The 24,365-nt window shown below is 40.4% G+C and overlaps 1 protein-coding gene across 2 annotated transcripts in view; it reads left to right on the top strand.

Moving 5' to 3' along the window:
- The window catches only part of ATP8B1 (ATPase phospholipid transporting 8B1), a 118,831-nt gene that overhangs the window by 82,579 nt on the left and 11,887 nt on the right, over nucleotides 1–24,365 (top strand). For both annotated transcript variants that reach the window (XM_079108660.1, XM_079108661.1), the window contains exons 9-20: nucleotides 26–108; nucleotides 209–367; nucleotides 538–626; nucleotides 2,579–2,769; nucleotides 5,580–5,788; nucleotides 7,593–7,636; nucleotides 8,732–8,888; nucleotides 14,878–15,066; nucleotides 17,556–17,668; nucleotides 19,491–19,655; nucleotides 20,437–20,548; nucleotides 21,998–22,073. In XM_079108660.1, coding sequence (XP_078964786.1) covers nucleotides 26–108; nucleotides 209–367; nucleotides 538–626; nucleotides 2,579–2,769; nucleotides 5,580–5,788; nucleotides 7,593–7,636; nucleotides 8,732–8,888; nucleotides 14,878–15,066; nucleotides 17,556–17,668; nucleotides 19,491–19,655; nucleotides 20,437–20,548; nucleotides 21,998–22,073 — 1,587 coding nt within the window. The remainder of the gene's footprint in view (nucleotides 1–25; nucleotides 109–208; nucleotides 368–537; nucleotides 627–2,578; nucleotides 2,770–5,579; nucleotides 5,789–7,592; nucleotides 7,637–8,731; nucleotides 8,889–14,877; nucleotides 15,067–17,555; nucleotides 17,669–19,490; nucleotides 19,656–20,436; nucleotides 20,549–21,997; nucleotides 22,074–24,365) is intronic.

The following is a 24,365-nucleotide window of genomic DNA, read 5'->3' as shown; positions in this document are numbered from 1 at the left end:
TTCTTTTTTTCTCTTCTTTCTTTAGAGAGACCAATTTAAAGTTCAAAATGGCACTCGAAATCACAGACCAGTATCTCCAAAGAGAGGATAACTTGGCGACGTTTGATGGTTAGTAGAAAAGGCATCTTACTTTGTTTTAAATGTTACTTGATTTGAGTATCTGTTGATGAAAACCAGTCTTTTATATGAATCATATCTTTTTTTTAAGGTTTTATTGAATGTGAAGAACCCAATAACCGACTAGATAAGTTCACAGGAACACTGTTTTGGAGAAAGAGAAGTTTTCCTTTGGATGCTGATAAAATTCTGTTACGTGGCTGTGTCATTAGAAATACTGATTTCTGCCATGGACTGGTCATCTTTGCAGGTATTTTCAGAGTTTCTTGGGAAATTGATCAACTTATGAGCTCTTAAAATTTAAAGCAAGAAATTGCTTTTCTGTCCTTTTTCCTTGAAACCAAAGGAAGAGTAATTTTATTGACATGCTAGTTAATTGATTTTCCCAATAGATAATCCCATTGGATTTTCCATTTTTAGGTGCTGACACTAAGATAATGAAGAACAGTGGAAAAACCAGATTTAAAAGAACTAAAATTGATTACTTGATGAACTACATGGTTTACACGGTATTTATTTTCCATTTCAGTGGATGAGAGGATATACTGCTTGTCTTTGCTCTAATTTGTTGTCTGTTTTTCTAATGCAAAAAAATTTCACCTCTTTAAATGGAATAGAAAAATGTTTGGACACTCCAAGTCCAAGTGGGAGGTGGGGATGGGGATGGAGGGGAGGGCCCTTCGCTTTTTCTTGGAAATGCCATATTTCTAGCAGGAAAAGCCTCCAGGGAAGGGAAGTTCTGGTGATAGGCTGCCCTGAGTTCCTTTTTGGCTGGAGAGAAACTAGTCAAAAAATCAGGGAGCCTTAGGGGAGTGGGTGGGGTGAGCTCCTAAAGGCAGTAGGGCTTGGTTTGACAGCTGTTGGCTTTCCATGGGTTTGGTGGTGGGTTTGTGCAACATACACCACATAAATCCGATTATAAGGCAAGACAAAAGTAAGGTGTGTCGAGGGTCCTCAAGACCACGCCCACCTTGGATGATGGACAGGGAGCTCTTGTAGGATTTAGCATACAGTTGTACTTAAGGCTGTGGCTGGTTACAGCAGTAGAACACAAAGCAAGATCTGCAAGAGGCATGTTTTGCAAAGTCCAGAGGAAACCAGGGGCAAGATTGCAGGAGTCCTCTCCCAGCAGAGTCACACATGAGAGGCACTCAATTCCTACAGTAACAGTTTGTGACAGCAACGTGAAATTATGTATTCCAGGGAAGCCCATTAGACACTCTCAGCCAGGATTTTTAATATGGCACTGGGCATGTAGGTGCCCTCTGCCTAGCATACACCAAAATTCCAGACTCCCAAATAAATGCAGGTGGTCAGCATAAACTGTGTTGTTTGCACAGTTAGGTAGGAGCCCACCTTACCAGAGAATAAGGGACCAGAAAAGCCTCCCATAATCCAAGTTTCCAGATGCCAGCCAAGGGCCAGCCTTGCAAGCAACCCTTCAGGAGAGCAGTCTTAGGCCTGCTGTGTCATTTCTTCTCTGGGTGTAGGGTGACCCCAAATATTCAGCAGTTCTCCAACTTCCTAATGAAAGTTGTTTTTCAAATACTTAATTCAACTTGGCTACAGAGACCCTTAGGGACTTATCTTTAATTGCATATACATATTTAAAATCATATAAAAGTCATATGGTAATTTAAGGAACCGCCCTTAACCCTGCTTTCATATGTCATGAAAATTTAACTTGAACTTGACATGTTCACCCTCAGTGCCATTGTGGTCATGACTAGAGCTCTCACAGAGTCCATCATCTCTCCTCTGAGCCAAGCCATTATGAGATATAACACTTTTGGAATCTATGTCCAGAAACTTAAATTTTGTTCCGGGAAGTGTTATTCCCATCCCCAAACACACAAATAACACTAGGAGACTTCACTTTTCAATTTGTTCCTTAAGTATATACTCAACATTTCTGTAACATTATACTTGTTATATTGCTTCTTCAGTGGTCTTGTTTATAATGCTGTAAAATCCATATGATATTGTAACTTCAGGAATAATTACCCAAATACGGGTGACATTGCCCTTTCTTTTTAAAAAAAATTTTTTTTTTCCTCCATTATTTTCCATAAGTATCTCAATTCACCATCTCTGTAGCATTGGAGCTGTTTCATGCTAGGCCAAGGCATTTTCCCAAACAGTATGTTATTAATCAGAGTGAAAATAATTGAGATAATGGACTGTCATATGAAAGTCTCTAAGAATTTCAACACCACCTTTTCTTTTGAAAAATAATTTTGGGGATGAAACCTCCCCATATGTGTGGGACGTAGAAAAACCCATCGATCATAACAATCAAATAGACTTTCAGAGCATTCCGGCATTTTTTTGAGTGTATTATTTTTACAGGCTACTAAATTATCATAAACATAAAGTGCTGAATAAGCTTACTTAGCATCTATGAAGTGTGTCAGGTTGGAAATCCGCCTTCTCTTTGGAACAAATGTTTTATGTCTCCTAGATCTTCATTGTTCTCATTCTGCTTTCTGCGGGTCTTGCCATTGGCCATGCTTACTGGGAAGCCCAAGTTGGCAATTATTCTTGGTACCTGTACGATGGAGAAAACATCACCCCCTCCTACCGTGGCTTCCTGAATTTCTGGGGCTATATCATCGTGCTGAACACCATGGTGCCCATCTCTCTCTATGTCAGGTGAGGCTTCCTCTCCTTGGCCTCTTGCTTTTAGGGAAAACTGTACTATCATTTTCTAAGTTAGCACATTTGGGTCTAGCAATAATTGTTTCAAAGGTCAAAAGGAACAGGTAAGAAAATAACTTCTATTTCAGAATTGGGGGTGAGATGGGGGAAGGAAATGATGGTCCTACTCTGTGCCAGGCACCTCCTATCTTGTCCTCTTTACAGATAAGGCCACTGACAGCAGGGTCAAAGGCTGCAGTCACTCACTTGGTAAGATTCCTTCTCAGTGAGTTCCAAAGCCTAGGTTTCAAGGCGAGCCTGGGAGAAGGTGGAGACTTGGCATGTCCTGGAAAAACTTGCTTTTCCATTTTGGAAGTCTTGCTTCCCCCTTATTGGGGCCTTCTTGACATCTGCCACACTGGCGTGCTTGTGGAAGCCACTGGCCTTCCTGCTGAGACCTCCTGGTGGAAGGGATGTCCTGCCTTCCTTCACCTTCTCAGAAGGTTCCATTTCTTATCCAAGGCCAGTTTCAGTCCCAACAGAAAGCCAAGGTTGTACCCCTGAGAAGAGGCACTCTCTGTGTTTGGTGCTGTGTCTTCCCCTTTAGTTCTTATTTCATATCAAAGTCATCGTTACTGACCAGTTGGACTTTAGACCTTTGAGTGAGGGGCTGTGCCTTGGAATATACTGAGCAAGAGTCGGTTGTTGGTTCCAATAAATAATAGTCTAAAAGCACACACCCCTGTAATTAGATGCATTTATTTTATTCTAATTTTATTATATGTGTGTTTGTTTTGTTTCTAATTTTATTACATGTTATTTTTGTTGCTCTTTTAATGGGAAGTAAGGCCCTGGGGCAGGCTTTTGTGCCAGCTACTGTAAAAACGACTAAGATAGTGCTACCCTTGTTAAAGGAACTAGCTATTACACAGATTGTTTTATCCAAAGCCATAAATGCATGCATAAAATAATACCGTATATAATTTGTGGTCTAAATAAACTGTCACATGACTAATATAATTTATTTATTTCTCTTAGAAATCAAGGTCCTTTTAAAGCATAAATCATATCAAGATGGTATCTCTGTTTTATCTTCTACTCCCTGGCAGCTGGGGTCTCACTCAGAATAGAATCAGCAAGGCCACAGGATCACACCCAGGGCCCAGTGGGATCTGGTGTTCAGTGTTCCAGTCCTGCCCCTTCCTCCTGCCCCTTAGCCTATCTCCCTGGGCTCCTGACACTCCAGACCCTTGATGCTCCTCCTGCCACCGGACCTTTGTACCTACTCTTGTCTCTGCCTGGAACACTCTTCCCTAGATAGCTGCATGCTGCTCTTTCATTTCCTTCAGACCTCTGCTCAGATGTCGCCCTGTCACCCTGGCCTTTCCCAGTGCGCCCTGCATAACCATCTCTTCCCTGCTGGTCTCTATCTGCTTTTGTGCAGAGAACCCTCAGCCCCTGATAAGTACACACTTACCGTGTCCTTCCCTTGTGTGCCTTCACTAGGTGATAACTGGCTGACGGACAGGGATTCCGTCTGCTTTGCCTGTGGATATGTTCCCTGGATATCGAATTGTGTTTGGTACATAAGAGGGCATATCGATGGAAGGAGGAAAGGGATGGAGAGTTAGGAGAGTTATTTTTCCATGTGTTTAACGTGTTATAAAAAGATCCTTGGCTCACTTAACAATTGCTGAATATATAAACGGCTTCATTATACCTGAGAGGCATTTAATCCCTATAGTTTTTGCATTTGCTTTTTTATTTTATTTATTTATTTATTTATTTATTTTTTGCACTGCTGGGGAACGAACCCAGAGCCTCATTCATGCTAGGCAAATGCACTACCACTGAGCTAGATCCAAGAGCACGATAGTTTTAAAGTTAGATGATCCTTTTAGAATATCTTCTTTTTTATAACCTTACAAAATTTTAGGAAAAAATGACTACCTTTCACAATTTCAGGTCACAGTTTAAGAGTTTTTTTGCCAAAAGACTTTACCCTATTTGAGAGCACACAGCAGTCTGTCACCCAGTGGACGCTCATCCTCTTTGTCCTACACCTGGAGGCAGAAGTGAACACTGCTGTCCCAGTTGTCCCTGGATGTGATGGGAAAAGAGAGCAAGATGGCTGCGCCTGGGGCACTGTCCGCAGGGTTCCAGGTCACCTGCTCCCCTGGGCTGTGTGTTCTGAGTGTGGCGCACCATGGCCGTGGCCTGCTGTGCTCACAAGTGAGTGGGAAGTCACACTGAACAAGGTGCTTTGAAGGAACACTACTCATGGAAAGTTGCCTTGACCCTGAACTTGGAGGACGACACGATTGCTCAGGAGAGCTCAGAGACTGAGCACGTGGGCCACGCGTGGCTGGCTCTTTGAAGGTGTCTTAGTTTGTTCAGGCTGCTGCAACAGGATGCCTATAACTGCGTACCTTGTAAAAAACAAAAATGTATTGCCCACAGTTCCGGAAGCTGGAAGTCTAAGAGCCAGGGCCAGCACATTTGGCATTGGTGAGGGCCCAGGCCCACTCTGCATCACAGATGGCACCTTCTTGCTGCATCCTCAAAGGGTAGAAGGGACAAACAAGCTCTTCTCTGAGATCACTAATCCCATTCACGAGGCTTTGCTTTTGGAAACTAAGCATGTATGACAGGCTCTACCTCAATATTGTATTGGAGATTGCTTCAGCATGTGGGTTCTGGGGGCCACCAACGTTCAGATCGCAGCAGTAGATGGCATGCAGTGTGCACAAGTGAGACCAAAATCCATTGTTGCCACTCATGGCTCAGCTTTGCACTCCACGCAAAGTAATCTTTTGTCTTCCTAGTGTGGAAGTGATTCGTCTGGGACAGAGTCACTTTATTAACTGGGACCTGCAGATGTACTATTCTGAGAAGGATACTCCTGCAAAGGCTAGAACCACCACGCTGAATGAGCAGCTCGGCCAGATCCAGTACATCTTCTCTGATAAGACAGGGACACTCACGCAAAACATCATGACCTTTAAAAAGTGCTGCATCAACGGGCAAATCTATGGTGAGTGTGAGGGTAGATCGCGGGTGAGAAGTCAGACCTTAACTCTTTTGTAAGTGGACCGTGAGCTTGGGTGATCTTCTCTACAAAATGATTTCAGAGACATGCTTTTATTTACAAGACTCAGATACGTTTTGGGTCTGAAATAAAAGGAATGGTTGGCTGTCGAGTTATGGTAGAAGATTCATTCCCTGGGTGCTGCCTGGAGCAGAGCCTACCATCCCAGAATATGCTAGTACCCTCCCTTCCTATGCAGACTGCTGCTGGCATGGGCAACCCAGCTGAGTGCTAAAGGGGCATAATGGACACTGCTGGGTACACATGCATGGAAGAGGTCAGCAGTCAGAAATAGGCACGTGTTGTCAGGCACAGTGGCAACACCTGTAACCCAGCAACTCTGGAGGCCCAGGCAGGAGGATCACAAGTTCTAGGCCAGCCTGGGCAACTTAGGGAGACTCTGTCTCAAAATTAAAAGGTCTGGGGATGTAGCTGAGTAGCAAAGGTCCTCTGGGTTCAATCCCCAGTAACACACACACCCCCAACGGCACCCGTCCCTCAAGAAACTAAACATTGCAATAGCCAGCAATTGCACTTCTGGGCAGATATTCTAAGAAACTGAAATCAGGGACTAAAGAAATATTCACACACCTCCGTTCATAGCAGTATTATTCACAATACCAAACGGTGGAAGCAACTCTGGTGTCTACTGGTGGATGAATGGCTAAACAGTGCGTGTGTGTGTGTGTGTGTGTGTGTGTGTGTGTCCACATGCATATATGCATGTGTGTGTATATATAAATATATATAAATTTTATGCTTTATATGTGTGTGTGTGTGTGTATATATATATATATATATATATATACGCACATACATATGCAGAGGAATATTATGTGTTTCCTTAAAAGGAAGGAAATTATGATACATGCTACAATATGGATAAACCCTAAGGGCATAATACTAAATGAAATAAGTCAAAACCAAAAAGGCTCATGAGTCCACTTACATGAGGTACTTAGAGTAATCAAATTCATAGGAACAAAGTAGAATATTTACTAGGTTACTAGGTAATGGGGGCAGGAGAGTAAGAAATTATTGTTTAATGGATACAGTTTCAATTATGTAAGATAAAAACTTCTGGATAGATGTGGTGGTGTTGATTACACAACAGCTTAAATGTACTTAATGTCACTGAATTATGCACTTAAAAAAGGTTAGAACAATGAATTGTATGTTATGTGTCTTCCACCACAATTTTAGTAAAATTGATTTCCATTCTAATTTTCTGAAATATCTTGTATTTAAAAGAAATATTAAGGTTAATCCTGTATTTAAATAGAATGCTCTAACTTTTAAATAAATTAAGATAATATTTTTTTAAAATATAGCACATGATTATTCTTTCCACTTATAGAAAACTTTATACTGTGAATGTGTTTTCATATAAGGGAGGAGGACTGGGCACCTGGTGGCAGTATCTCCTAGGAGAGTTGGGTATAGCATGTCAAAGGACATGACTTGAATCCCAAAGGATTATAGAGGAATAGGCACTAGTATTGAACCTCTAGATGGAGGTGTCAGATTTTTTCTGCAAAGAGCCACATAATATATATTTTAAACTTTGTAGGCCATATATGGTCTCTATTCTTTATTTTTAATTTTTTCCCAACTCTTGAAAAATGTGAAAACCATTTTAATTCCAGAACCATCCAGGTATGGGCTCTGAGGTGGCAGTGGGGTTAGTGATGGGGAGGGCCTCTGCACAGGTGGAGGAGACTCAGTTTGTTTTGTCCTGTTTGTTTCCCAGGAGATCATCGAGATGCCTCTCAACACACTCATGGCAAAATAGAGGTGAGTCCTTTAACTTGAGGAATTGCCAGGGCGCATATTAGTTTTCTAGAGGTGCCTTCACAAATTATCATAAATTGAGTGGCTTAAGATAACAGAAATTCATTTTTAATGGTTCTGGAGGCCATATGCCTAAAATCAAGGCGCTGGCAGAGTCTAGCTTCCTTGGAAAGTTCTAGGGAAGGGTCCTTCTTTGCCTCTTCCTAGCTTCTGGTAGTTGCCACCAGTCCTAGGTGTTCCCTGGCTTTAGACCCAAGGCTCCAATCTCTGCCTCCATTGACACATGGTGTTCTTTCTCCCTGTGTATCTCTCTCTGTGTCCAGATTTGTCTTTCTCATAGGAAACCTGTTCTTCCATCCTAATCTCATTTGACCTCATCTTAACTTGGTTACATTTGCAGAGACCCTATTTCCAAATAAGGTCACATTCATCAGTACCAGCAGTTAGAACATCTACATATCTATTAGGGGAACAAAGTTCAACCCACCATAGGATGCTTTTTGTTTTAAGGCAGGTGTAAGCCTCTTGTCACATAAGTCAAAAATGTACTAAAATCCACCAGACATGATGGTGGCAGTGCGTGCCTATAATCCCATACACTTGGGGACTGAGGCAGGAGGATCACAAGTTTTAAGGCCAGCTTCAGTAACTTTATAAAACATGAAGAATGCCAGGCATGGTGATACACATCTATATTCCTAACTACTTGGGAGGCTGAGGCAGGAGGATTGCAAGTTCAAGGCCAACCTGGGCAAATTAGTAAGACCCTATCTCAAAATTTCAAAAAAATTTTAAAACAGGTTGGGGGTGTAGGTCAGTGGTACAGTACTCCTTGATCCAATTTTCTAGGACTGCAAAATAAATAAATAAATAAATAAATAAATAAATAAATAAATAAATAAATAAGGCTGGAGAATGTAGCTCAGTGGTAAATTGCCCTGGATTCAGTCCCAGCACCAAAAACAAAAAAACAAAAAAAGTGCTAAAATCCTAAAGGTTATTTTTATATAAGTAAAAACTTCAAAGAAAAGTTCATATCAATTTTTAATCCAGAATTTTTTAAAATCACCTTTTATTTTTCTTCCAAATTTCTTTCAGCAAGTTGATTTCAGCTGGAACGCATTTGCTGATGGGAAGCTTGCATTTTATGATCATTATCTTATTGAGCAAATCCAGTCAGGGAAAGAGCCAGAGGTCCGGCAGTTCTTCTTCTTGCTTGCTGTCTGTCATACGGTTATGGTAGACAGAATTGATGGTGAGTGTTTCTCTGGAATCTCAGACTTTGAAGGCTAGTTTTTGGTTCATAGATGACTCATGCTTATGATTCGCATGCATTTTGAACAGCTGAGTGGTAAACATGTCTCCAGTTCACTTGAACAGTGGGTATTTGTGAGCATCCAGAGCGAGATGGGGAATGGAATAACAGAGACTTTTCTGAAGTTTACATCTGATTGACAGCTATAACTCTGAAAGTGTTTATCACTTTGTAAATGAAACTTTATCATAAAAAGTAATGGATGGCTTTCAATTAGGATAGAATCAAACTCTTTCGTACTACTGATGTGGATTGCCAATGTAAAATCAGACCTTATCTGTATTGCAAGTAGATTTTAAACTTAAACAGTCTTTTCTACAAAATGATTTCAGAGATCTGTTTTTACTCCCTGTATTCAGATACGTTTCAGGCTTGAAATACTCTCAACCAAAGCCTGGATCTCTTTAAGATGCTTTTCTCATTTGAAGGAGCACAATTAATGTGCATTTGCGTGGTAATGAGCAAGGTTGAAATTTATTTTAAAATCCAGTTTAAATTTAGTTTAAAATACAGTTTATGCCAACTGCAAATTCATCCAGTATCATGAAAACAAATTGTTTTTTCATATATGGACATAACAAATTATTTAGATACAAATGGACATTGTAGAAAGAACAAAAGGAATGCTTTTTTGATATACCTATCGTTGTGCAGTCTGCCTTCACTTCATTCATTCACCTCACTCCATTCTCTACAGTTTACTTTACTCACTGCAGTACATGAAAGACCCTCTTGATGAAGTCCCTATCTTTGTTTCATATGTAACTAATATAAAATCTCCAGGTAAGGAACAGGCATAAACAATTAAATGTGTAGAAGCTGTATGTGATATCTTTCACCAAGTTTCAAAAATATCCACTCTCCATGGTGAATCTAATAGTGCAATGAAGTGAGATGTCAGGGTTCAAAATGGAATGGATCCATATGAGGGGCTGTTAGCAGCAAAGTAGGGATGGGTGGAAAGGGCTGGCGCCAGGTCATGAATTGCCAGACCAGAGGTCAAAGTCTGTTTGACTGGCCAAGGAATGAGGATGAAGTATGAGGATGAAGTATGATTTTAAAGCACAATGAGGATGAAGTATGATTTTAAAGCATCTTGGTTCCCTCAGGTTCTGACTCATTAGTAAAATTCTTCCTTTCTTTGATTGGATGGTGGTATTTTGAGTGTTAACTGGACATCTTAGGCCAATACACATTAATCTTATGTTCTCTCTTTTTTTCCCGTTTGAATGTTACTGGCAGAGCCCTGGACTGTGTGTTCTAGGTGAGCCAGCCCAGTTTTGTTCCCTTCCTGCATACCTGCTTCTTCAGTGTTGCAGTAAGGAGGCTGGATGTCCCAAGTCTCTTCCAACATAACATTTGGCTGTTCTTTGTCCTGCTGACACCTGAGCTGAAGACCTATATGGCCTGAGGAATCCTTCACCCAGTGTATGATGGGCAAATGATCCAGCCACTGGGAATGGGCGAGTTGAATTTCTAGGTGCAGGAAGTTAGAGAAGAAATTGGTTTGGGCTCCAATCCATAAAGAACCATAAAAGAGTCCTTTGGAAGGACCTTGGAGCCATATCCCCAATTTTTATAGATAAGGAAATTCAGACCCAGAAAGCATGAGGGACTTTCCTGAGGCCATCCAGCAGATGCAAATTCATTCTAGTGTGGTCTTTCATCAGGTGACTGCCCCTTCATACTGTGCCCTCATTTTCTCTGTTTTAGAAGAATGATGGAGACTAAGTTATTTCTTTTTTAGTATCAGGGATTGAACCCAGGGGACTCAACCACTGAGCCACATCCCCAGGCCTTTTTTGCATTTCATTTAGAGACAGGGTCTCACTGACTTGCTTAGGGGCTTGCTAAATTGCTGAGGCTGGCTTTGAACTTGGGATCCTCCTGCCTCAGCTTCCCAGTTGCTAGGATTACAGGAGTGCACCACCATGACTGGAAAGTTATTTCTTATTAAGTATACCATCATCAAGAGAAGGAGGAAGTCCTTCTTACATGTGGCCACAAATATCTGACTTCAGTAGTTGGTGTGGACTATGTGTTACAAACATGAAGAAGCCACATATGGAGACACTTGCCTCGGTTTTCTGTTACTGTGGAATCAATGCGTGTAACCTGGCAGCTTGAAGTACCTGCTTATAAGCTCACAATTCTCTAGGTCAGAAGTCTGAGCTCGGCTGAGTAGGTTCTCAGCGTCTCACTAAAATCGAGGTGGGGCCTTGTTCTTATCTGGAGCTCAGTGTCCTCTTCCAAGCTTATGTAGTTGGGGCAGGATTCAGTTCTCTGTGGTTATAGGAATGAGGTCCCCATTTCCCTGGAAACTGTCAACTAGGGTTGCTCTTCACTCCTGGAGGCTGCCCTCAACTTCTTGACAATCAATCCCTTCCATCCTCAAAGCCAGTGATGATCTTCCTTACACTGAAACCCTTTCAGGATCCAAATCTCTCTCTCTGTGCAAAGCTCTGTCCCCTTTAAGGGCTCACCTAATTAGGTTGAGAACCCCTGGATAACCTCCCTATCTTAAGGTCAACTGACAAAGACCTAAATTTTGGGGGTCTCTCAGCCACGTCCTGCATGGTGAGAAAAGGGTTAACTGACGGAGGATGATGTTGGCTATAAATCAATCAATTATCCATAAATTTATCACATCAATAAAAACATAAGAGTCAATACTCTTTTTAAATGAGAGGGGGCGTGATGGGTCTGGCCATACCAGCTCTGGCCTCTAAAAACATGGAGAAGCCCAACTCTCCTTTATTTTATAGTTACACAGGTAAAGGGGCCCAGACCAGGAGGGGCTTCTTCTGTGATGAACAGGATAGGGTGGAGTTAGGGGAGCCATTTTCTTAGGGGAACTGTCATAGAACCAGACAGGGAACCACTCCCACAGCACCACATACCCCCGGTGATCTGGGACAGACCTCTCTGTCAGTTCCAGGAAGTCAGACCTCTGCATCATGAGACTCAACCCAGTCTGATTCTGCTAGATAAGGATGTCTTCCCACACTAAATTAGGTTTGCAAAATCCGTTCATAGTAGCACCCAGGCCAGTGCTTGATTGATAAGTAGCAGAAAGAGAATGTCTGCCACTGGGGTAGGAACTTTGGGGCTATGGAGACCCCTGCTCCCACAGGCCATGTGAGAGCAGAATGGGAAAGGCTTGGGAGACTTTTCTTAGACCGGAGGTCTTTAATCAGTGATTGGACAGCTCACTCTAGGAGACCTCGGCCTCACACTGGGTGTGATATTCTGGAGCAGGGCATGTGGGGAGGCTGGGGACCTGGATTAGGGTGGGTTCTTTGGGCAGGATGAGACAGCCACAAATGTGGGAGGCATTTGGTAAATGATTTGAAAGGGGGTGAGAGGATTGCAGGGAAAGTAGCATCTGAAGGTTTTAATAAGGCTGAGGACTGGAAGATCTGTGATCTTGTTTTCAGCCAGAAGTTAGGAAATTGGAATAATGAATTATGAGAGGTGGCAATTCTGGTGTAAGCAATTTTTTTTTTTTTTGCATCAATTTCACAATGCACAAATTAGTCTGTAAAAGGGAAGAAGGTCTTTCTTGTTGCCTTAAGTATATGGTAAAGTTTTCTTCAGACATTTGTTAGCCAGGTTTCTTTTTGCAAACATAAGGTTGACATTTGGACCAAGTCTGAAGTTCTTCCCTTCTTAGTCTGCAAGCCTGTGATTCCATTACCAGAACATAATGGAAGGGTTTTCTTTTTGTTTAATGATAAAAATATCAAGGTATTGGCTCCAGATAGAGTTGCCTCACTCAAGGACAGTTTGCCATGTTTTATTATTTTGTTTCTTGTCTCTGTTGGAAGTAAGCTTGCTGTCAATATTATGTAAGGTGTCATGGCACAACTCAAATGAAGGGAGGCACTTTGTTCTTGCTGCTGCTTGCTTAGCTCTGGGTAAATAGTTTGCCCTCTGGCATTTGTGCATGTTTATAGAATGGCTGGATTTAGCAAGTACATTTATAACTTCTGGTGTGTGACTTTCCAGATGAGCAAATAGAGAGCCTACAGAGCCATCTTTAATTATTAATTGGAAAGTGATTAATGCTTCCTTAATTAGAATAAATTATCTGCAGCAACTTGAGAAGAAAGGAGGGTAGGAAGGGCCATTTAGTTCTCCCTGCAGCTGTTCACCATGGAGCATCCTACCCTTCCAAGTAAACTGAGGTTTGAAAAACTGCCCAGGTTCCCAAGGTATACATCCTGGTCACACTGTGTTGGAAAACTAAATGCTTTTTCCATAAAAATTTATGTGGCTATGTTGCTTTGAAGCAGAGTAATTAGGATAGAAGAGAAAAAATCTTGGTTAGGTAGAGAATTTTTAAAACTTTTTACTGAAGTATAACTTGTGTATGAAGTCATGCACTTAGGTACACAGCTATGTCCTTGTAATGAGCTCCTAGATTCATTTAAAAAGAAAACAACAACTATCAACCCAGAAGTCCCTTTTGTGTTCCTTCCAGTTATTATCCCTCCAGGAAAACCATCTCTTAACTTTGAATACCAGGGGTTAGCTTTGTCAGCAGAACAGAATCCTTTAGAATATGTGTTCTTTAGTGTCTGGCTTCTTTCACTCAGGATTGTGAGATGTACCCTTGTCGTTGAAGTATAGCTGCAAATAGAAGATAGTTTCCCACTATTTAACTTTTAAAAATGAAGGAAACTGATCAGAGGGACAAATGAAGGAAACTGATCAGAGAGACAAAGGATTTTTTTTTTTTTATGAGACTATAGCTGCGGTGAAATAAGCCCACTCTTCTAAAAGTGGGATCAGCGAGCATGACCCTCTTGAAAAATGAATTAGTAATATGGACTTTCAAATGATTAATGTAGGGCTGAGGATGTAGCTCAGAGGCAGAACACTTGTCTGAAAGGCATGAGGCCTGGGTTTCATCCCCAGTACCACCAAAGGAAGAAAAAAAAAAATCAGTATTCTTTAACTCAGGATTTTCACTACTATGAATCTGTCCTTTAAAAAAAAAACAAGAGACAGAAAATCTTTATATACACACATGCACAAAGGTTATTACAATGTTATTTTTTATTTTTATTTTTTGATACTGGGTATTGAACCCAGGGGCACTTAACCACTGAGTCACATCCCCAGCCCTTTTTTATAGTTTATTTAGAGATAGGGCCTCACTAAGTTGCTGAGGCTGGCTTTGAATAGTGATCCTCCTGCCTCAGCCTCCGGAGCCACTAGGATTACAGGCATGCATCACCAAGCCCTGCTTACAATGTTATTTTTAAGAGCCAGATTTTTTTGGAAATAGACTAAGTGCCAATAAAGGAAAATGGCAACATGCTCACATTCATTAAAAGAATGTTAATGAAGATTCTTTAACCATATGGCAACATGCTCAAATGTAACATTAAAAGAATCAGGATGCGAATGTCTGTCTATCCAGCATGATAGAAACTATTCCAGGAACAGACATTTTTAAAAAGACTGGAAGTCATGATAAAATGTCATTAGTGTTTTCTTCTGGGTAGTGGAATTATGGGAATCCCCCCCCCCCCCATTCTTGGCTAGTTGTTTTATTTCTAGTTTCTGTTACCACTTATAATTCAAAACAATAGTTCAGAGTTTAAGAAGTTTTAATTTTGGGGCTGGGGTTGTAGCTCAGTGGGAGAGCACTAGCATGTGTGGGGCACTGGGTTCGATTCTCATTACCACATAAAAAAATACATAAAATAAAGGTACTATGTCCATCTACAACTAAAAAAAAAAGAAGAAGAAGAAGAAGGAGAAGGAGAAGAAGTTGTTTTAATTTTGGTAGGATTCTTAGGAGTCAGTGACTGGTTTCTTGGGAATGTGTTGGGCTTTGCAGAAGGACCCAGGGCGCACTCGGGCTGAGCCCTGCATTAATTTTACAGCTTTTCTGGAAATTCTCTCCTTCCCTTGTTAGGTCAGATCAACTACCAGGCGGCTTCTCCCGACGAAGGCGCCCTGGTCAATGCTGCCAGGAACTTCGGCTTTGCCTTCCTGGCCAGGACACAGAACACCATCACCATCAGCGAGCTGGGCACAGAGAGGACCTACAGTGTTCTTGCCATTTTAGACTTCAACAGTGACCGGAAGCGAATGTCTATAATTGGTAAGTCCCCCGCGAGTGGCTGGACGTGATGCCGTCTTTGCCTTTGTTTTATTTGGTGACACCAGCATAAGGCAGGTGATGAATGGACCCTTTCGGCTCCTGGGAGATTTCTACAGACTTTTCTGAAAGTGGTGCTGTTTCTGTACGTGTCTCAATGTCACTGTGCCAGGGGACAGCTATGGTGTATCTGAGGCTGGCAAAGGCGGTGGGTGCTCTCTACCGCAGGGGCCTCCAGCTGCTGAAGGGCGGTGGAGAGGCTGCGGGCTCCAGCTTCCAGCGCTGTGCACACACACCCTCTCATTTTCTGAGTCTCCTCCAAGCCTTGCTCTTGTAGGCTTGTCGCCCCCTCAGGGCTCAGCAGGATAGGCTCCCAGAAGAGTGAGGCTGTGCTGATGAATCAACATCATACCTCCAGGGCTGGGGTTGTCTCTCAGCGGTAGGGTCCTTGCCTAGCACATGTGAGGCACTGGGTTCCGTCCTCAGCACCACATAATAATAAGCAGAACGAAGGTATTGCGGCCATCTACAGTTTAAAAAAAAAAATTTTTTTTTTTTTTTTTAATCATACCTCCAGTCCAGGCCACCAAGTTGAGCTGAAGATCATTTCCTAATTCTTTTTTTTTTCCTTCCTGTTAGTACTTTGAAAGAATTTCAAATTTACAGAAAAATTGCAAGATGGTTTGTTTAAAGGACTGTTGTGTATCTTTAATATTCACTGATTGTTAGTATTTATCACATTTTCTTTGTCAATTTCATTATATATATACAGGTTGGTATTCTTTGAGTCATTTCAGAATAGATTACAGACCCAATGCCCCTTTCCTCCAAATAGGTTAACAGGTATTTCCTAAGAACAGGAACCACTTCCCACCACCACTCTGCTCTCTGTCTCTCTCTCTCTCTCTCTACACACACACACACACACACACACATATCTAGATTATATATATGTGTGTGTGTGTGTGTGTGTGTGTATCTAAGATGAGAATCGAAGAATTTAACCCAATACAGTATTACCATCTAATCCACAGACTTCTTCAAATTTTACTAGGAAATTTATTTATTTATGACTTTTCTGGTTCCCTCCATCCCTCCCTCTCTCCCTATTCCTTCTCCTCCTTCCACCTCGATGTTTTTCTGGTCCAGGATCCAATGCAAGATGACACGTGGCATCAGGTGTCATGACTCTGAATCAGAAAGAGTTCTTTAATCTTTTTTTGATCTTTCATATATTGACATTTATTTTATGTTGGCCAGTTATTTTGTAGAATGCCCCTCAGCCTGGTTTGTCTCTTGTCCCTTCAGGATTAGATTCAGGTCGAGCATTGTCACAAAAAGTGTCATAAGTGACACTGTGCCCTTCTCTAAGTGACACTTCAGAAGGCACATGATGTTGGTTTGTCTCATTCATGGTGATATTTGTTTAGATCACTTGGTTAAGGTGGTGTCTGTGAACCTTCTCCACTGTGCTGTGAATGTTCAACCAGTAGAAACACATAGGTTTACCTGTGTGCTGAATTTCCATTTTACTGATTGCTTTCTGAGTGCCTGACACTGATCTGGACTGATTATCGTGCCTAGCATCTACCTTGGAGAACCTGAAGTCTAGTTATCGATGATACTCAGTCTGACTGAATTATCATACAGATTAAAAAAAAATAATAAGAAGAAAACACTCATAGGAGGCATGTTACAGCCTGAGCAATGAAGGCAGTAAGTATTATAAGTTGATAGGTAAGGAAAGTTCCTGCTGGTTGATATGAACATAGAAAATCAGTGGGAAGAAAGCAAGTAACACAGGACAACCCAGAGTAGGCAGTCTGTACATTTTTTGAACCCAGGGATGCTCTACCACTGAGCTACATTCCCAGCCCATTTTATTTTTTGAGACAGGATGTCACTAAGTTGCCCAGTCTGGCCTCCAATTTGCCATCCTCCTGACTGAGCCTCCCCAGTAGTGGGAATTACAGTCATGCATCATGGCACCCAGTGTCTATAAATATTTGTTAAAAGAATAAGTAAAGATATGGAAAACTGAGCTGACCAAAGGAAACGGTTTTTTTGTGGGGGGGGGGGGCGGGGAGTGGGGGGATTAACAGGGATTGAACTTAGGGACACTTGATCACTAAGCCACATCCCCAGACCTATTTTGTATTTTATTTAGAGAAAGTGTCTCACTGAGTTGCTTAGCGCTTCACTTTTGCTGAGGCTGGTTTGCGATCCTCCTGCCTCAGCCTCCTGAGTCACTGGGATTATGGGCATGCACGCTCCCAGCCTGAAGGAAACTCTTTGTATTCATTTTGCTACTACATTCAGTGTAGACAATGGCTTACGAACTTTGTCGATGGTAACACTTCTAGATGGATTGATGGTTTCAAGCTGAGTGAAGTGGGAGCACAGTAACACTTCAACATAACTTTGTCAATGTAGTTTTCTATGAGGAAATCAAACTTAACTTTGTTCTGTGCTTTTTCTTCCCTTCCTCCCAGTAAGAACCCCGGAAGGCAACATCAGGCTATATTGTAAAGGTGCCGACACTGTCATTTATGAACGGTTACATCCAATGAATCCTACAAAGCAAGAGACACAGGATGCCCTGGATGTAAGTCTCACTTTCATTCTTCCTGCAAGATTCTGTTTCTGATACTGTCTCTTAAGCTCACGTGAAAGCTGTGTCTTAACTTGACCCTCCCCTGGCTTTGGTGTCATCAGGTGGAAACAGCACCAAAGTAGGAAAGTGGCCACCTGGGTTCTGGTTCTTCCCTTGCTGCTGGTGTTCTCAGAAATGACCACGGAGCCCTTTCCCAGCATCCAGCTCTGAACTGATGCAGGGGAATGGCCAGTCTCTCTTCCAGAGACCTCGAGCCAGCTACAGCTATATTAAGCTGTAACCTTACTGTCTCTGGCCTCCTAGAGCTCTACCCACTTCTAGATAGAGGGAAGGAAAGGAAGCATTCCTATACGACAGAGGTTAAGAAAGCAGTGCACTGAACCCTGTGTCCTGTTTGTTTCCGCAGTACTGGGGATCAAAACCAGGGCTCACACCTGCTAGCAAGCACTGTACCACTGAGTGACATCTCCAGACCTTTTTACTTTTTAAATGTTGAGTCAGGGTCTTGCTAAGTCACTGAGACTGGCCTAAAATTTACCATCTTCCTCCTCACCTCCCAGGTAGCTGGGATCACAGGTCTACACCACCACCCCTGGCTGGATCATTGAGTTCGATGTCTTTGTTCACAGAACAGTTTTGGTCTTAATTGCTTCAAAGTCCTTGTCTTAGGAAGCCGTGTACACAGTCCATTGATATTGTTACTACTAGAATGTTTCTGGAACTTGAACTTGGGGAATTGCCCACCTGTCCTCATATGGTTTTGGTTCTGCGTGATGATGGCCTTGAGGTCTGGATGAGGTCAGCGCGAACTGCATCCCAGTGCAGTCTCTTTAGTAGTTTTGTCTGGGGAAAGAGAATACTTGTCATATCATATGCATCATTGATCCCCCATGTGAAAGCGGAAGGGAATAATTTCTACCATGGCAGGTCATTGTAAAAGAAAGCATCTTGCACAGTTTCCAGCAATTAGTAGGTACTTAATAAAGGGTGTTTTCTTCCCTTTACTTTAAAAATCAACTGAGGCTTAGAGCCCACCAAAGGTGCTTCAGAGAGAACCTGTTGTTTACCAAGTGGAGTCATGTTTTCAGATTAGGTACTGATGCTAATGCAATTAAAAGGGATGAATTCTCATGAGGGTGTGACAGTGTCAATCTAATCAACCAAATATAGAACTTTTCCAAAAATCTTTGAAAGTGAACACTCACTTGGGCCAGTTCTGCCATCTTGGCTACACAAGAAGTGACAATGAAATATTAAAAGATTTTTACTGGTTCATATTAAAGTTATTCAAAACTGGTTTAAATGTGTTCAAATTTCCAAATACTCTTTTTCTTTAAAATATTTGATCTCGGATTTAACAAAGGTTCGTGGATTTTAGAATTGACTTGAGGATTAATGTTTGATTGCAAGTTCATAGTTGATTGGACTTATAACACCAGTTTGTGGGAACAAATTATGAAATTGTCAGGTCTGTATTTATAACATCATTACATCTTTTGTCTGTTATTTTTAGTTATTAAAGGAAAAGCTTTTATTTTCATTCTAGTGACTTAATTTAGAAGAAAAGTAGACTTTTCTCTTTAACCAACTTGAGAAGTAAAAATATAGTCCTGGAACCCTGGGGATGTATTTACCAAAAAAAGAAAGTCTATTATAACACAAAGTTTAATTTCTCTGTCGAAGCCTTTATATTTCACAGTCTTTTTAAAAATTCTCTTGGTATATTACTTCAAAGTAAAATTTCAAACTCAGTCTTGAACTACATAAAATTAAATATTCTTTGCATTGGTGGATTGTCTTTTAAATAAAACAGATCTTTGCAAGTGAAACTCTTAGAACCCTGTGCCTTTGCTACAAAGAAATTGAAGAAAAAGAATTTGCAGAATGGAATAAAAAGTTTATGGCAGCCAGTGTGGTCTCAACCAACCGAGACGAAGCTCTGGATAAAGTGTATGAGGAGATTGAAAGAGACTTAATTGTGAGTTTTACCCTTCATAACATTTTCCTTGACATTCTAAATAGAAGCAAAAGTTTTATTAAGTTTTATTACACTTTTTGATCTCATGCTTGGAAGATAATTCTAACTTCAGCATGTGAAATTGGAACAAAGTAACAAGGTCATAAGAATTTCTTCTGTTCTGAAAACAGAATAGACATTGTCATTTTAGAAACCAAAAGAGAAAAAAAAAAAATCCAGAAAGGTTCTAAGTTAATCTGATTTCATGATTTTTATCACTTATTAAAATTCATTATGATTTTATGTAACAAACCAGCATTTATTTATTTGTGAGAATTACCAAAACAATTTATGTTTTTTGAAAAATCTTGAAACAACAACAACAAAAAACAAAATAGCATTTCTAAGTAAAATTTTTGAAAATTTAGTTCTTACTGCCTATAGAGTTTAGATTAATGGGAAATGTTCGACAAATAGCCAGTATTGCCCTTTGGCCAGAGGAATGGGCTCATGTCTGTAAAGCAGCAAACACACAATAATAGTGTATTTTTAATATCTTATTTCGTACTTGCATTTTTGTCTCAGCAATTAAATAGTTCATTCTCCAAGAAAAAAATATTTGGTTGTTTTGGTTTGCAGTAAGTGTGAAACATGGCAACCTCCCTGCAATGGTGGCCATTGGCTGCAGTAGAACACCAACTGGGGTGTATAATTAGCCCTTCTCTTTAGAGGCTGGCAAACCATCACTACAGACAATTTTTGGTTCATTTGCTAATTCCTTCTTTTCAAATGTACATTCCAGCTATTGGGAGCTACCGCTATTGAAGATAAACTGCAGGATGGGGTTCCAGAAACCATTTCAAAACTTGCAAAAGCTGACATTAAAATCTGGGTGCTCACTGGAGACAAAAAGGGTAACTCATTTTGTGGGGAAGCGTATCTGTTAATTCACAAATGTTTAGAGTTGCTGTTTCCTTTGTCCGGATGACCTTCTCAGACTTTCCATCCTGTTCAGACACCTTTCTTTGGAAGGGAGATACTTTCTCTTAAAAGCCTCCTCTTATTCCAGCCCTCCCTGATTGTGTCCTTCTCTGAACTCCCTTTATAGCAGAATTTATTCCTTATAATTTAGCTTCTGGTTACGTCTTGCTGGTTGTCTTAGCCCTCCAGCCAGATGTGTGTCCTATCCTGAAAGGTGATCCCTGTTGTCCCTTCTGTCTTCCTTGTGCTTTGCCATTTGGGGAGCATAGAGAACAACTCAAAGTGCTGAACTACAACTTTTATTATCTTGCTCATTTTATTCCTTGAAAATTACAAAAATTATATACCTGAACAAAGTTTTTAATCCTTAAATTTAGAGCTCAACAAGTTGTTTACATCCATACTTTATTCTGCACTACTCTCACAGGAAATCAGATAATGTCTCTTTCTCTGCCATCATCAATGGGCTACGTAGTCTGTGAAGTTAAGGGAAGCACAGCCCTGGACTTTAATAAATATCAAATTATATTTATTAAAAAAGGGAGGAAAATAGGGGAAAGTGTCATTAGTAGGAACCTGATGTGAGGATTGATGGAAACATTTTCCTTACCCTCAAACCATAACCACATGATCTGAGCATGTCAGTATTTTAATGAACATTCCTTCATTAAATAACCAATTTATATATTTGATAATATATCAATTTATTATTAAAACATCTCAAATCAGACTATGACTTTTACTAATTATAAATGAATTAATTTCTTTTTAAGAGTTCTATACACTGCTATAGAAAATAGCATATTTGATTGAATCTGATTGAATCTTCTTTCATGAATTGAAAAAAGTTATCATTATAGGTTGAGTATCCCTAATCTGAGGTCCAGAATGCTCAAAATCTCAAACATTTGGGGGTGCTGACATGATATCACAAGTGGAAAATTCCACACTTAAGATCTCATGTGATGAGTCATAGTCAAAATGCATATGTACTAAAAACAACTATAAAATTATCTTCAGGGGCTGGGGATGTAGCTCAGTCATAGAGCACTTGCCTAGCAAGTGACTCTGGGTTCAATTCCCAGTACTGCAAAACAAAAACAAAATTTACCTTCAGACTACTCAGCCTATATGTATAAGGTATATGTGAAACATAAATGAATTTCATAGTTAGATTTGGGTCTTATCACCACGGCATCTCCGTGTGTGTGTGTGTGCATGTGTGTGTGTGTATTCCAAAATAAAAAAAAGAACAGAAAATCCAAAATCCGAAACACTTCTGATCCTGAGCATTTCAAATAATAGATGCTCAACCTGTAGTAGATAAAAATTATTCAACTCAACTATAGGAATGACATTTGACTTGACTTTATCTATTGTAGAAACTGCAGAAAATATAGGATTTGCTTGTGAACTTCTGACAGAAGACACCACCATCTGCTATGGGGAAGACATAAAGTAAGTAAAGGGCCTGTGGCATGGGACGATGTGGCTGCTCATTTCACAAAGGCAAAATTAGTTGCAGAGACAGCACAGATGGAGGAATAGGAGCTAGGCTATGTTACCTGGGACAGTCTCCTCCTGCTTAAACGAAGCAAGAGAGCAGCAGGCAGTTCTCAGCTATCACAGTGTAGCCTTATTTTGAGCAGATTTTAGTCTTAAGGAAACTTGGGACCTTTCGAGGCACTTTCTGTATTCCTTAGAGTCCTCAGCACTTGCTTATCTGTTGAAAAAGGAACAGAGTCTGTGGTATCATTAGCAAATTAATATGAATTATATTTATGTTTTGCCTTTTTGAGGGATTTTATCTTTTGAAAGAGAAGTAGAAGAAAAAAAGAAAGACACAACTTTGTCCCAGAAGGCAAGTTTGGGTGGGTTACATTGTGTAGATCATCTGTAGTCTAGTTAGAGGAAGAAATCCTGATATTTCAAACCTTACCTTATGCTGGATCATTCATCTGCCCTGAATCAGAGTTGCAGCAGACCTAGAAACAGATACAAATGCCCATCTTGTTACAGAGCTATAAATGTACTACACACAGTTGCCACGACGGTTTTACTGATAGCTTGATAGGTTCCATTTATTCCTCAAACTTCTTCCTTATAGGGCCTGTCTCAGGCTGGCACCAGGTCATATTAAGCTGTTAATGTATACACTTGCTGGGTTGATGGTCTTTATTAGTCTTCTTTCTAATGATGATAATAAAACTTTAGTGAGTCATTCCAGCATATGAGGCACTCTGCTAAATTAGACCAAATCAGTAGTCTTATAATCTAAATCAGCTCTGTTTGAATAGAGGCACATAAACCAGGCCTCTTTCAGCTTTTAGATTTTAAAAAGTAGCAATAGACAAATAAATGCTTTGTATGTTTACTTAAGTAGTTTTTGATTGCAATTTGGTTAATTACCATATGGTTTTGTTTATTTTTTGTAGATGGGGGCATTAATAAATTTCTGGTCTCTCTTTTAAAAGTGTTAGAAATTGGGCCCTAAGCTAAATTAAAAGATAAAATGTATGCAAATAATAAATTTTATGATCGTGCTTGCAGCCAAGTTTCCCTTTATAGAGAGATGAATTATCTTTCTAGATGGTTTCTGAATTGATGATTTCTATAAAATCACTTAAATGGATAAATTTATTTAAATGGATAAATGTATTTTCTTCTCTTCTAGTCTTTTTATGATTTGTCTCAATCACTGATTTTTAACCTGAAAATGAGAATTAAATTAATGTGGAAGAGGTATATTATATACCTAATCTTCTAGTGTGGTGGTTCTTAATCTGGGGGAGGAGGGGGATAATTTTGCTTTCCAGGAATTGATTGGAAATATCTGCAAACATCTTTGGTGGTCCCAACAGGGGAGGTAGGGTGCTGCTGGCTTCCAGTAGGTAGAGGCCAGAGATGTTGTAAAACATCCTACATGTGTCCTTCCTAAAATAAGCATCCACATACAACAGAGAATTATCTGGCTTAAGACATCAACAGTGTCAAGGCTGAGAAACCTGCTTTTGAAGGTGTTCGTGTGGAATGGGGAAAGTCCTAGGCTGAGAGTGAGAAGACCAGTGTCCTCATTCCCATTTTCCCATCAACTTGCTGCAAACAAATCACATCACCTCTCTTGGCTTGATTTCTTTATTTATAACATGAAGAAATTGCTCAGTAAAGGCCCCTTCCCTCCAAAATTCCATGACTCATTTTTCTATCACATGAAAGTGTTACATGTAGTCTTCTCAATAATTTGTTGATATAAAGCACTGAGAATTTTCAAAAGCAGACATAATTTTATGTGGAAATAAGTTTTTCTTCTGCTAAACAGTAACCAAGGTGATAATTCAGATGAAAATTGCCTTCCTTTTGTTGATTATGAACACAGTGCCACCTGTGTCATCCTTTAGCTGCTTTTGGCAAGTTATGAAGTACCAAGAATCTGGTGCCACGTGGAGGAAGAATCATGACTTATAAAATTATAAGAGCTAATTTTTTTTCAGTGCTAGGGATTGAACCCAGGGCCTTTTGCTTGTAAGGCAAGCACTCTACCACCTGAGCTATATCCCCAGCCATGACTTCAAGATTATATGTCACCCAACTAAGAAAGGAGTAAAAAACTCTAAGAAGACATTCCTCCAAGGAGGATACACCAATGACTGAAGCACATATAAAACAATGTTCAGATTAAGAGACTGAGGCAAAAGGATGGCAAGTTCAAAGCCAGCCTCAGCAAAAGTGAGGTGCTAAGCAACTCAGTGA

The sequence above is a fragment of the Sciurus vulgaris genome (assembly GCF_902686455.1).
Source record: "Sciurus vulgaris genome assembly, chromosome: 13".
NCBI classification, from domain to species: Eukaryota; Metazoa; Chordata; class Mammalia; order Rodentia; family Sciuridae; genus Sciurus; species Sciurus vulgaris.
The sequence above is the reverse complement of the archived record's forward strand: the minus strand, read 5'-3'. Positions and strand labels throughout refer to the sequence as shown.